Consider the following 13973-nt stretch of genomic DNA (forward strand, 5'->3'; position numbering starts at 1 on the left):
CGCTGCCTCATCTTCCAGTATTTTTGGCAGCAATTATCAACTAGTGTGTAGAGAACGGGATTCCCACGCGAACAGGCAAAATTTATACCTTTGCATAAATTTGTACAAATTGCGAAGAGATACCTCTTCTCCAACACTTCCCTGGTTTCTACGTAGGCCTATATTAGCCATGAAACTTTTTTTTTAGTGTTTGTGTTTGTGCTTGTGTGCCCGTGTGTGCCCGTGTGTGTGTGTGTGTGTGTGTGTGTGTGTGTTGATGGGGTAGGTAAAGGGTCATGGTATCCACCTCGCCCCCCCCCCCCCCCCCCCCCCCCCGTTTCGACGGGAATTATATACACTCCGGGCGCGGAACCCTCAAGAGTGCCTTTGGTTTTGTTGTGATTTTTTTATCTTTCCGAATTTGTTTTTTTTTTTGTTTTTTTGTCTGCTTATCCCAACCGTATAAAACACAATGTACGTATAACGAGCAGTGTGAAAATAAATATTGTTTGATTTCCCCCCTCCCCCCCCCCCCCGTTCCTCGGCCCCTGTTTCTGTTTGAAAGTGATTCGCTTTGATAGATATAGGCAGTTTGCTATGATGACATTTCTGACGATAAAAATGATCGACCGTTTGACATAGCATTATGCCATTTGCTTACATAATAGCATGATACCTCTCGGATCGAAGGGAGGGGTATTAACGTTGTAACCTGTCAAATGAGGAATGTAGGTGTGCACACATTCAGCCCATTTACAGGTTGTATATCCGTCCAGAGATCAAGAACCGCTTGAAATGACCACTCAAAGTACACCTGTCACACTGACGTCTTATGAAGAATAACAATCTTGAAATGAACTTCCAAATTTACATTAAACGTCTGAAATGGAGATACATTGTATTCCATCCCAAAAATAAATAAACTCTAAATGAAAGCGATAGAAAATCCCTACATAACGCTCCTAAAATGACAAAAGTCTGATTAGAAATGAGGAAGATACGGCAGTTTGAAATTTCACATTTCTCCTGAAAACATTTCTTGACCAGTCCATATAATATTCACTTGAGCGAGTTAATGATGTCATGCCCTCATATTTTTTTCATGTATAATTGTATATGAAATTCGGAGTCAAGAAGTGTTTCCCGAAAAGAAAAATGAAATTTGAAAATATACTTTCCTAATTTCTTATCCGATTTTGATCATTTTTGTACTGTTCTGCAGGGATTTTTTCCTCTTTCCTGTTAAATTGATACAATTTTGGAGTGGATTTCTTCTTTAATTCTCAGTGCTCGTGTGGTAAGAAGCTATTGCAGTATATATGTGTGTGCGTGTGTGTGACACGTATGCCTACACACACACACACACACACACACACACACACACACACACACACACACACTGAAACCTGACATAAATCTGAAAGATATCAATCAACTTGGGGATAAATGCGAGGGATCACCGAAGTGATGCAGCTTTTTGAATGTGTAATAAACACAAACAAAGGGAAACTGTCCAGAAATGATCAATACATTCATTTCTGGTCAGTTTTTCTTTCTCCCTCTCGCTTTCTCGCTCTCTCTGAACGTCCGCGTCGTGAAAATCGAAAGTTCCCTAAATTCAGGGGACACAATCCTGTCCAACCCGCGTTATGGTTGAACCAGTCTGATTCTTGACACCTGTCACTTTCCTGATGAGATTTCAATCTAATTGGGTTGGTTAATTAAAATTCCTTCCATCCATCTTTCCGATGAATTGCAAATATTGTTGGAGTAAATTAAGTGAGGGCTTCTTTCTGGTATAAGCATAGCCGAGCTTGCACTCCTGTCTCACACGGCAGTCACGGGGTGGGATGGCGGCAGTGTAAGTCCCTAGCTATGACTCATTTGCCTGGCAGACTCTGAAAACTTTTGCTGAAATTATGAAAGCTCTAGCAAACATTTACTGGTGCCAGCAGCTTTTGCCCCGACTTGTGTCCAACTGAACAGTGCTCCAGTCACCCAAGGTAACATTCACCGCGGTGCCAGCAGCTTTCTTTCACCAATTGACAACCCTTTCTCCTCCTGGTAGAGTAAGATGGTGGTGGAATTAGTGGAAGCCAGCAATCGGGTAATAAGGAGAGTTTATTCATAAGAATATTAAGTAAAGTTGACGAGCAAATCCGAGAGAGGGGAAAACCCCAGCCAAGCAGCCATGACTGACATATCGTCATTTCTTCAAGACAATCATCTATAGGGATATAGGCCTACATCATACATTTGGTGAAATCTGATCATCCATTCGAGTTTTTGGGAAATTTAGCTTTCTTGTTTTCATTGTTTTATTTTATCAGTGATCAATTCCTGCCTAAATTACGTTCTTTGGGCAGGAATTCACATAGTTGTTGCTAGGTATTGTTAGGGCAAGCCTCCGGCAAGCTTTGAGGTTGTTACGGGCAATATTTGTGAAGAAAGTATGCATAAAATCTGAATACTTTACAGAACCTGTCTATTGGGCCCAAAGAGAAGTGAAATAATATTCAGAATCACATTTGCAGAAGGTTAAAAGAGCAGATCGATGATTTGCAGTGCGTTTACTGCCCTCGGAGTTTAGCAATACAGACTGCCGGAAAAAAAAAAATGACGCTGTACGATGCTAAACAACAGAATATTGCATCCTCATGTCGAAGACGGCCTCCTTTCTCTCTTTTTTTTTTCAAAGAGGAAATCCACCCTAAAATAAATACACTCTAAAAGAAAGAGAAAACTATTCCATACAGAACGATACACAAATCGGACAAGAAATAGGGAAAATCAGATATGTGAAATTTTATATTTTTTCGGAAAACAATTCTTGACCATGCGGTCTTTATGAATATTCAAATGAGCGAGTTGATGATGTCATACCCTCACAATTTTTCATGTATGTCATACATGAATTTCGGAAAATTTCTATTTTTAGCTAATACATGTAAAAACATGTTCGCATACCAAGATTTTAGGGTGCACGTCACGAGACCGACACCCACGAGTCATACAGCCCACAAGTCATACAGCCCACAAGTCATACAGCTCACGAGTCATACCGCCCACTAATTATACAGCCCACGACTCCGGTTCGACACTAAGTAAATAATGCCCACGAGTTCGACATCAAGCAAAATGAGCCCACGAGTTATACAACCGATGAGTTAGACACTACGCATAGAAGGCTCATGAAACTGACACTACGTAAACAAAGCCCACGAGACCGACACTACGCTTAGGTTCACGAGACCGACACAACGCAAACAAAGCTCACGAGACCGACACTAGACAAAAGAGGCTTACGAGACCGACACTAGGCATAGGCGGCCCACGAGACCGACAGAATGAACAGCGCCACCTATAGATCAATTAATTGTATAGGGTGTCCAGATAATAGCATAAGGACGATAATGAGAGATGGGAAAGGAGAGTTGTTAGGGTATTACCCTGTTAGTTGCCCTCCGTTACCCCCTGAACTGTTCAAGATCTTTGTGTTTGCGGCATGTGTGAGTGTTTGTGAAAAAAATGAACAAAATTCAGTAAAAGTGTGCATGAGATCTTTCCACATTAAAGGACAAGTTCACCTTCATAAACATAAGGATTGAGAGAATGTAGCAATATTAGTAGAACACATCATTGAAAGTTTGAGGAAAATCAGACAATCCGTTCAAAAGTTATGAATTTTTGAAGTTTTTGTGCAGTACCCGCTGGATGAGAAGACTACTGCAGTGTATGAATAACTTAGATGTCACATGCGTACAACAATATAAGGAAAATATAAAGAGAATTTCACGAAATTCCATCTTTTGAAAAAAGTACACATTCCCCTGACTCGTTACCGACAAATGTTATGGGTAATATTATTCCCCCTGCCTTTAGAAAGAGGCAAGTCAAGTGCTCTTTTATTATGCGAAAAAAAGTGAAAATATGTTGAATTTTCTTTTACATTTTCTTTATACTGTTGTACGCATATGACTCACAAGCTGTAGTAGTCTCCTCATCCAGCGGTTCCAACACAAAAATTTAAAAAATTCATAACTTTTGCATCGATTGTCCAATTTTCCTCAAACTTTCACTGATGTGTTTTACTAATATTGTTGCATTTTCTCAATCCTTATGTTTATGAAGGTGAACTTGTCCTTTAATTTCGAAAATGTCAAAACACCCTCCTTTCCCTTTCCGTAAAACACTACCGGTACACACCTACTTAAAAAAAATAAATGAAATGAAATGATGTGGCCATTCAGATCAACCAACTCGAAAAATATCTGGCTGTATGATTGTCTGATGAAGTTTACAAGAAAATATTTAATAAAATGATCAATGTTGCAGTGCACACCTGCTTTACATGATATGGAGGGAGGGGGTATTCATCTGCAAAGGTGTCGATTTAAACCCTTCAAAAAAGTTGACTTCAGACAGTTATAAATTTCTCCAGTTTGTAAGCACTATACAATACATGCTTGATATCAATGGAAAGAAAATTATATTCTCTTTAAAATGATATCTTAATCATTATGATTATGTTATCAAGTAAAGAACAGGGCTCAAAAGTGTCTGATAAGGTGTGCATTGAAAAGTTGCAAAACGAACAAGAACTGTCCTTGTGAATGAGCATGGTCGTGAGGAGTACATAAAGAACATGTTCTTTTGTGTTATGTCTTTTGTTCTCAACTGGTCAGCCATGAAGGCAATTTTCAATAGACATCTTAACTTCACATTCAAGTTTTCAGTGGTGGCATGCCAGGCAATTTTGATAGCTCATCAAGTTTTATATGGTTGTACATCATGCCACTTGTAAGTAATGTTCAAAAACCCCTCGCCATAGGGCAAGTTTAAGGTGAGATGCTTCAAAAGGATGACAAAGCAAAATTACATAAAGCGAGACATGTCCGCAACTTCCTCGAGGGAGTGAGGGCATCATTAGAAATAGACTGGCCTGTATCCAGCCCCAACCTCAACCCCATAGAACATTTTGGGGATCAACATGGTCGAGCAGTGGGGAAGCGGGTCACAAATGCAACGACATAAGGCAGGACTCCGTCAGATACTGGTTGACGCCAATCAACAGCAAAAATGGGGACACGGTGCCAGGCGGTGGTGCAAGAACTTGGATCGTCCACCAGATGCTGAGCCCCGATCATGTTCATTGACGATAATAATTGTAAAGACAAAGCAAACGTAAAGTAAACACAAAATAACGACAAAATGAAAACAAAATGAAGATGAAATTCCAATAAAATCAAGACCATGTCATTTCACCTCTTTATGTCTTTGTTGCGGTTAATGTGGCGAGGTTCTGTGAGATGAAATGGTTTGAGTCGTGATCGTTTGTGTGTGTGTGTGTGTGTGTGTGTGTGTGTGTGTTTTTTTTCTGTTTGGTTGAACGCATACATGTTTCACTCCAAAAAAAAAAATGCTGATGTTACAGTAAATGGACACCAAAGAAAAAATGGGGAACTCACTCATCACGAGGAAACTGCATTATGGACATAAAAAATTGGGCCATTTTGCAGCTTTTCAATTCTGACTTTACCTCATATTTGTAAGCACTGCACCTCAATGGATACGATAATCATAACAAGTATGGTATCATTTTAAAGGGAATTAAACAATCTTTCTGTGGTACTAAGCACAAATGAATTATTAATAAGGAAAGATGAGAAATGATTGATCAAACTCAGATTTCCAAACTTTTTTCGAAGGGCTTAGTATAAATTCACAGAAAATAATGTGATCGTCTACAATATTAAGGTAGCGTTAAGGATTCGGAGAAAGAAGATGCATCCATGAATCAAACAGCTATTCTATTTCATGAAAAATGTACCGTTTTGAGAAGAATAATTTTACAAACACAAGCCACAAATCGAGGTGAATCGCTGCGATATAAAACGTTTTTATCCGTTGAATGTCATACATTATAGTTACAGAGAAAATTACAAATTGAACTCTAAGCAGGCGGGTATAAGCAGGCGGATAGGATATCAAATAAGGCCTACTTAACTAGTGAAGCAAAAAAAAAAAAAAAAGGGAGAAAGAAAACTTATATCCTGTCCACCGTCTATCTAGAAATTAGGAAAGCCTAATAAAAATAGCACGATGGCATCTAAAATTAAACCATATACACTGTACATCGTTCTTGTCCTCTATTATTTGTTCAAACATTTTTTTTTTTTGAGGGGGTCCCATGAAGTGGACAAGTTTAATTTTTTTTTTATAATAACAATGTCGCCCCCCCCCCCCCCGTAGAGTGACAAAACTGCCCCAAAATGCCACACGTGTAGAAATACATACTTGATGTCGTTGATATGTAGATGGTGCTGCGCAATTGGTTACAATCTCTCGCTCGATAGCGTGACGAAATTGCACCAGCCAGTATGTCTTTTCCCCTTCATGGAACACCCTGAACAGTTACATATTTGTAATTGATATGTAGATGGCGCTGTTCATTCTATCGGTCTCGTGAGCCTTCTTTTCCTAGTGTCGGTCTCGTGAGCCTTCTTTGCCCAGGGATGCCAAGTTAAAAAAAAAAAATTATGAGTGAGATTTTCATGACTCTGCATCTCGGCGCGCGAATGTGCGCTAGCGAGGGTGGGAGGGTTTTTTTTTTACCCCTCCCACGGTAGGGAGCTTTTTCAATTTTTAACTCTTATGGTGCGATCAGGTGGTACTTAAGTGACTATTCTTACTTATTTTGAAAGACAAAAGGGAAATACACCTTCAATTGCAACTATCACTTTTATCCTTTGGGCTATGCTCATTATAGGCCTAAGTTGCAGACTTTTCCCAATGCGTGAGAAAAATGGATGCCATGCGTGAGATCGTGAGATGGCCCCTAAATGCTTGAGTCTCACTCAGAATGCGTGAGACTTGGTAGCTCTGTTTGCCTAGTGTCGGTCTCGTGAGCCTTTATTGCGTAGTGTCTGTCTCGTGGGCTTTCTTTGCTTAGTGTCGGTCTCGTGAGCCTTTTGTGCGTAGTGTTGAACTCATGGGCTGTTATTGTATGATTCGTGAACCGTATAACTCATGGACCTAGTTTTGATGTCGGTCTCGTGGACCGTATGACTCGTGGGTGTCGGTCTCGTGGGATGACCCCATATCAATGGCTGCAAGTAATCGTTATGAAAGATCTGCATGTACCAGCATCTGAAAGCCTGCACACAAAGACTTTCCAAGACAGCTATGTGCCTTTTTATGGGATCCCATCGTATGGGATCAGCTGCACACGGTCTTGCGGTCTTTTTTTTTTTTTTTTTTTTTTTTGGTGTTCTGCTTTGTTAATTGTGTCAATGCATTATGTTTATGTGAAATACTGCAAGGGAATATGGCTTATATGGAATCACAAAATCTACACACACCTTGTACATCATTTGTATGCATTTGTAAGCGAGTCAGGTTATATGCAAACCATTCATGAGCTGAGATACATATAATCATTTTTTTTTTAGTTTTGTTATATAGAAAACGCCCTTTGATATCTTAATGGAGTTAGAAAGGTTGGAAGTTACACATATATTAATTTGAAAACTATATTGAAATAGTCTAAATTTTTAATTTTTTTATTGTGCCTCTTAGTGATTTTTTTTTTAAATTGGGTAATTATTTTTATGTAAAATGTGATATTAATGTATCAGTACTATTTTGGGTGCACCAAGTGGGTTGGGGAGGATGGCCAGGGCACTCCCTCCCCCCCCCTTTTTTTTTGCAAGGGCAAAAATATCCATTGTATCAGGACCTCTTAGTCAATGCAGATTTCTGACACTTGAACCAGTCAAAAAAGACGATAACAAATACATGTAAATAACAAACACCTATATGAAAATTTTTATGTAGTGACTTTCTGCAGGAAACATCATGTGACCAGCTCTCTGCCTTTTGGTAACGTTTGCCGATTACTCTAATGACAAACAGAATATTGTATACTTCAAACGAAAGCATGTACACATTGGATGTATCAGGAAGTAACAAAACCCTGGCTTGCTTGATATACATTGTACCTGCGTCCACCGCAGAGATTTTCTTGTGAGCGCTCTACTGGCTGCAGTTCTTATCAGATTTTCTCAAAAATTTGGCATGAAAGTGTACTATGGTGAAAGGAAGAAGTATAATTGGTGATGGCGCCCTCACTTGTTCCGTCTTTATACATGAAAAGGTAAATTTAACAGGGTCTGCTTGTATGTCCTTGTGAGGCCTTGTTTCTCGACCGATTTTCTTTTTTTCTTTCAAAGTTGGTATGTAAATGTATCATTATAGTCAAATCTATACACCTATACCTATTGATAATGCTGCCCTCACTGTACCACCCTTACCCTGATCATGTCAAAATTTGCAAAAGTGTTTTTTTTTTTCATGCAATAACTTGATTGTTACTCAACGGATTTTATCCAGACTTGCTTAGGAGGTGAATGGGTGGTCATTTTACATGAAGGACACAACATTTTGTGGTGACGGCGCCCTCAGTGTTCCGACTTGGATGCCATGTCACAATTCTTGTGTGCGCTCTATCAGCTACATTTCTTATCAGATTTTCTTCAAATTTGGCAAAAAGGTGCATTACAGTGAAATGAAGATGCCTAATGTTTTTTTTTTTTTTTTGGTGGTGGTGGCGCCCTCACTTGTTCCGTTTTTATACATGAAAAAGTAGGTTTAACAGGGTCTGCTTGTATGTGCGACGCCGGCCTTGTTTCTTAAAGGGGATGGCTAGTAACTGATCAGTGGGAATCAGTGGGAATGCTGAAGGATGATTGTTCCAATCCTTGTGCGATTAATTTAAGAGTTCATCATATATCTATTGTTGACTGAAAATTATTTGCTTCAGAATGGTCTCATATTCACGTAATGTGCAGTTTAATGTTTCCAGGTTAGCGTGCCTGGTCAGTGACGGGGCATTAATCTGCACATTACCTGATTATGAGACCATTCTGAAGCAAATAATAACACAACAGTAGATATATATTGTACTCTTAAATGAATCCCTCAAGGATTGGAACAATCATCCCTCAGCATTCCCACTGATTCCCACTGATCGGTTACTAGCCTTCCCCTTTAACCGATTTTTTTTTTAATTTGGTATGTAAATGTATTACACGTATAGTTAAATCCATACACTTATACCTATTGATAATGCTGCCCTCACTGTTCTACCTTTTACAGGGTCAAAGGTCACCCCGATCATGTCAAAATTTGCAAAAGTGCTTATTTATGCAATAACATGATTGTTACTGGATTTTACTCAGACTTGCTAAGGAGGTGTATGGGTGGTCATTCTACATGAAGGACACAACAGTTTGTGGTGACGGCGCCCTCAGTGTTCCGACTTGGAGGCCATGTCACATTTCCTTTATCACAATTTGCTCTATAAGCCACATTTCTTGTCGGATTTTTTTTTCAAACTTGCTATGGAGGTTTGTTGGGGATTACTTTTGGTAACAAGAGGGGCCCACATACTACAAGGCCCACATAAGCTCTGTCTTTTTAGTGGGTCCCTCCATTTGTCGCACTTTAAGCAACGGTATACTTGTACTTCACTTTGATCACTTCTGTTTCTTTTTTACTCTACAATGTATGATTACTATAGGTCCTCAATTGCTGTACAGTCTTTTCATTCCACTACGTTCTATTTACCTTATTCTCTGTTATCAAAGGAAGTGAAACATATGTTTTGTCGAAAAATGAAATAAACTTTGAATTGAATTGAATTGAATTGAACAAAAGTTTCCATTGACAGCGCCCTCATTGTTCCAACTTTTAAGGATGCCTTGTCATATTTCTTGTAAGTGCTGTACTACATGTAACCTCATTTCTCATGGGATTTTATTCAGACTTGCTGAGGATCAGTGAACGGATTGTCATTCTACATGTACATATAGGACACAACAGTTTGTGGGTGGTGGATGGTGCCCTAAGTGCTTCAACTTGGATGCCAGTCACATTTCTTGTGCATGCTCTATCAGCCACATTTCGTGTCGGATTTTATTCGAACTTGCTATTGAGGTTTATGGGGAGTTTTTCTAGGTAACAAAAGTTGTCATTGCCAGCGCTCTCATTGTTCAAACTTTTATAGGATGACATGTCATATTCCTTGTATGTGTTATATATAACCTTATTTCTCGTCAGATTTTATCCTGCGACAGTTGCCATATTATACAACATGCTGGCCTAAAAAGTAATCCAGATGGGGTATGGGAGACGGGTTCGGGGGATGTGCTCGAACGGGTCTCCTGTGCGAGTGCTCTAGTTATCTTGGGAGTGATATCAATACACCGCAATACTGTATGAATGTATTTATACTCACTGAAGATTTCTTTACATTTTTCTTTCCAGAAGTAACTGGAAGAATCCTTGCTGTATCCTTTGCATTTTTGTTCATAACCTGACAAGCACAACTACTTCGCGTCACAGTTGTACACAATGTTTTATGCAAGTGGGTAGGGCAATGGGTCTGTTGATATATGTGTCTGCTGCATGAACAAGATGTCCCTGGTTCCAGACTCAACAAAGATGCCATCAGCTGAGGCACTGTAAAGTGCATGTAATACTCAGACGGGACATACACACTATGGATAACCGATCACGTATGAGCGAGCTGAAGTTCACGCAGGCACTCTAAACAAACAAACAAACAATCAAACAGAAAACCTCCTACATCACTTCTCACAAAGAACGGGGTGTATACTCTCATTGACCTGATCTTGCCCAGACTCACTCCCCGAGGCCCATCGACCTGAACTTTATCCATATAAAAAACAGGCAAACAATTAAGCAGCATAACTATCCTTTGAATTGCACTGCTTTCTTGCAAAAAGAGATGATGTAAGCTCTTACACCATCGTACCAGGATTCATTTCTGAGGATTCTTGCCATATTTCATGTTGGAACACCTCCCCTGAACTTGACGTCACTTTGTGTTGAAAGATTGTTACAAGCTGGGGCCAAAAAACTAGGCTGTTTCTTTCTGTTGTCAATTCGATCAACAATCATATTACGCTCTGGTCTACTGGCTTGCCAGTCCTTCACGGTTACGCAATATGAACTATAAAATGTATTTACCAGGAAAATTGTACTGTACAATGATAGTTCATGAATAGATTCACCACACTTAGTATCCCTTGATTCTTCAATGATTTTCAAAGTTCGCCATTCTGATGTCCTCATGTAATCACACGAAATGGAAATGTCGATGGCTCACTTGCGCCTCCAAATAACAGAAGTACAAAGTTCCCCAAGCAGGTCGTGGATATCAGTCATCGTACTCGTTGATGATGAACTGGTAGACGAAAGTAGCCTTCTTGCGCGTGATCTGCTGCCGATTTGTGGTCCTACTCCTCACTGCCTGCTCCTCCTTCTCGCGATCCTCCGGAGGACAGCGGAGGAAGAGTTCGCCAAAGATGGTTGCTGTCATAAATAAAAACATACAGAGAGAAAAGAATAAGGGATAAGGTAACAGATGGCTATCATCACATAGGTATGAGGCAAAATTCTAAGCTATTAATAAAGTGCATCTGTTTTCCACAATGAACAGCTAGGCAAAGAAGTGGTTAGGACAGTAGAGTCTCTGCCTTGCAATTAAATGACTCGTCTTTGAGGCCTGTGAGTCTTGATGAGCAATGCTGTGTGTTATCATGCCATCCCCTTTATCAAATAGTAAGAGGTGAAAATACTTTGTCATCGAAGTCCCGTGTGTGAGACAGTCACAACTCATGCAGGTAAAAAAAATCCCGCTTTATTCCTCGAAAAGAGCAGGGTGCACACCCAATGAAGTGGTCTGCCCAAATATATACAAGAAATTGCACCATTCATTTTTGGAATGTTCTGTGGGGAATTTTTTTCTCTTTCTTTGAGAGTTAATCTATTTTTGGGGTGAACTTCTTTAACCCGTTGAGGATGGTTTGATTTTTGCTACAATACGCATTTCCCATAGACACCTGCCCGCATACATTTGGGACTCGTCCTCAACAGGTTAAAGGAAAACATGTGTTTTCACAGAGCTCCCAGCAGAATCGGGGAGATCTAGCAGCTTTGGTTCTTATAGGAGATACATGTGTTTTCAAAGAGCTCCCAGCAGGATCAGGGAGACCAAGCAGCTCTGGTTCTTATAGGAGAGGGTACAAAGAGATAGCAGACCTGGACCCCGTTTTATCAAAAGATAAAATCAATTTTAAATTTCCTTACCACGCAGGCTGCTTTAGACTAACAGTTGAAATCAACTATAAATCAATTTTAACTCTTCATAAAACAGGCCCCAGGACCTCACCTAGTGTCTTGGCATCCAGTTTGTTGTCGTCATTGTGCAGGAGGAGTTCCCTGATGAGGGCCGTCAAGTACTTGAAGACGTTCCGATGACACTTCGGGAGCTGCTTCATGATCTAGGAGGAGATGGAGAAATTGGCCATGAGGCCTCAAGTCTCGTGTACTGTACACAGACTGTGGGATGCTTTTAAGGGGGGGGGGGGGGTTGTTCTGTGGGCCAATGAATAGTCAATGGTCAAATGTAACCTAGGCCTGTCTTATAAAGACTTGTGATAGAAATCAATCACAAGTTTTTTGAGGGCTTCAATGCAAGTTGCGATTGATTTGGGGACTTGTGATTGATTTGAAGGCTTTATAAGACGGGGCCCTGTATTAATGTAGTTAATCAAAAACTGTATATTACAGGGTTTTTTACACTCATTTTATTTAAAAGACATGATCCTGAAATAACTTCATGATACAAGTTCACTTTATTTTAACTTTCTTTTTGTCTTGTAACTTCTTTTTCTTTTTAGGCTAGTATAATTTGGACCATCTTGAACAACACATGTTAAGGGTAAAATCAATGCACTACTAACCTGTTTGCACAGCACAAAATTGTTGGCCCCGTCGAGACACTTCTGGTAGCACTTGTACGGGATGACTGGTTCCCTGAGGCTGGCCAGGAACACCAGAAGAGACTCCGCTACTGAGTGGATGTTGCCAGCTGGGGGTTAAAGGTTAAGGGTCATGACACTGTGCGGTTGATTTTAAACTGTCACGAGACTCATCAGTACAGTATCATTCATAGAGTGATGTGTGTATGTTCAGACCACATGATCATCATTAGGTTATCTCTGTTGCATCATTCATCTTTCTAACCCTATACTTATATAATATTGGATGCACTTGAGTGGTATATCAGATATATTGCATTCATCAACATGAATATTGCACGAGTCGAAGACGAGTGCAATATTCATGTTGATGAATGCAATATATCTGATATACCATGAAAGAAATCCAGTATTATTATAATTATACATACAAACCACTTTCCACTACAACATCACATTCAATTTTCAAAAAGGAAAAAAAAAAATGAAAAAGGGTTTCACTCACCAATTTATTGTTTACAAAATCTAACCTTTCAACTTGTATACGTACGTGTATCTACGCACGGTAATGGCATGCATTTCTCAACCTTATCGCGCATTTCTCAACCCCTGCGCGCATTCTCAACCTCATCGCGCAATGCCACTGCACTTTCTTACGCGAGGACGCGATACTGCGCGCGCGCGTATAAAGAAACATTTGAGTACGATATTGACAGCAGAGTACAATATTGGAAACAATATTGTACTCCTTTTCTCCATTGATACGGGTAATGTAAAATGCATAGGACAGGTATTATGCTAACAATATTGTACGTCATTAAGTAAACCCCTTGCAGGAATATTGATACATGGTTTTATTGTATCGAAAAAGTGGCTTGTATGTATAATAATTAGTATTATTGTATCTATACACTTACACTGTAGCTGCTGTGTAAGCAAGTCGGACATATTCATTTACGTGTAAAAATGCAATAGTCCCACATGAAAGAAATTGTGGGACAACAGTGATTGGATAGGTACAAAAATAAATTTCATCCTTATTCATTCAAGGATTAGCTCCAGTTCATCTGTGCCAATTTCTGAAGGGAGTAAAGGGGTCTAGGGCAATTACCCCCTGGACAGCTACCACAGACCCTTCCCCTTCCC

At 39.7% G+C, this 13973-nt stretch overlaps 1 protein-coding gene across 1 annotated transcript in view; it reads right to left on the reverse strand.

Moving 5' to 3' along the window:
- Positions 1-10821: 10821 nt before the first annotated feature.
- The window catches only part of LOC139719728 (inositol polyphosphate 5-phosphatase OCRL-like), a 45702-nt gene continuing 42550 nt past the window's right edge, over positions 10822-13973 (reverse strand). The window contains exons 22-24 of the mRNA XM_071631120.1: positions 12810-12937; positions 12236-12347; positions 10822-11376 (exon numbers count right to left, since the gene is read on the reverse strand). Of these exons, the coding sequence (XP_071487221.1) occupies positions 11222-11376; positions 12236-12347; positions 12810-12937 (395 nt within the window). The 3' untranslated portion in view covers positions 10822-11221. The remainder of the gene's footprint in view (positions 11377-12235; positions 12348-12809; positions 12938-13973) is intronic.

This window comes from Diadema antillarum, unplaced genomic scaffold (genome assembly GCF_040938485.1).
Source record: "Diadema antillarum isolate AM-2024a unplaced genomic scaffold, OU_Dant_1.0 scf00000114, whole genome shotgun sequence".
Taxonomy (NCBI): Eukaryota; Metazoa; Echinodermata; class Echinoidea; order Diadematoida; family Diadematidae; genus Diadema; species Diadema antillarum.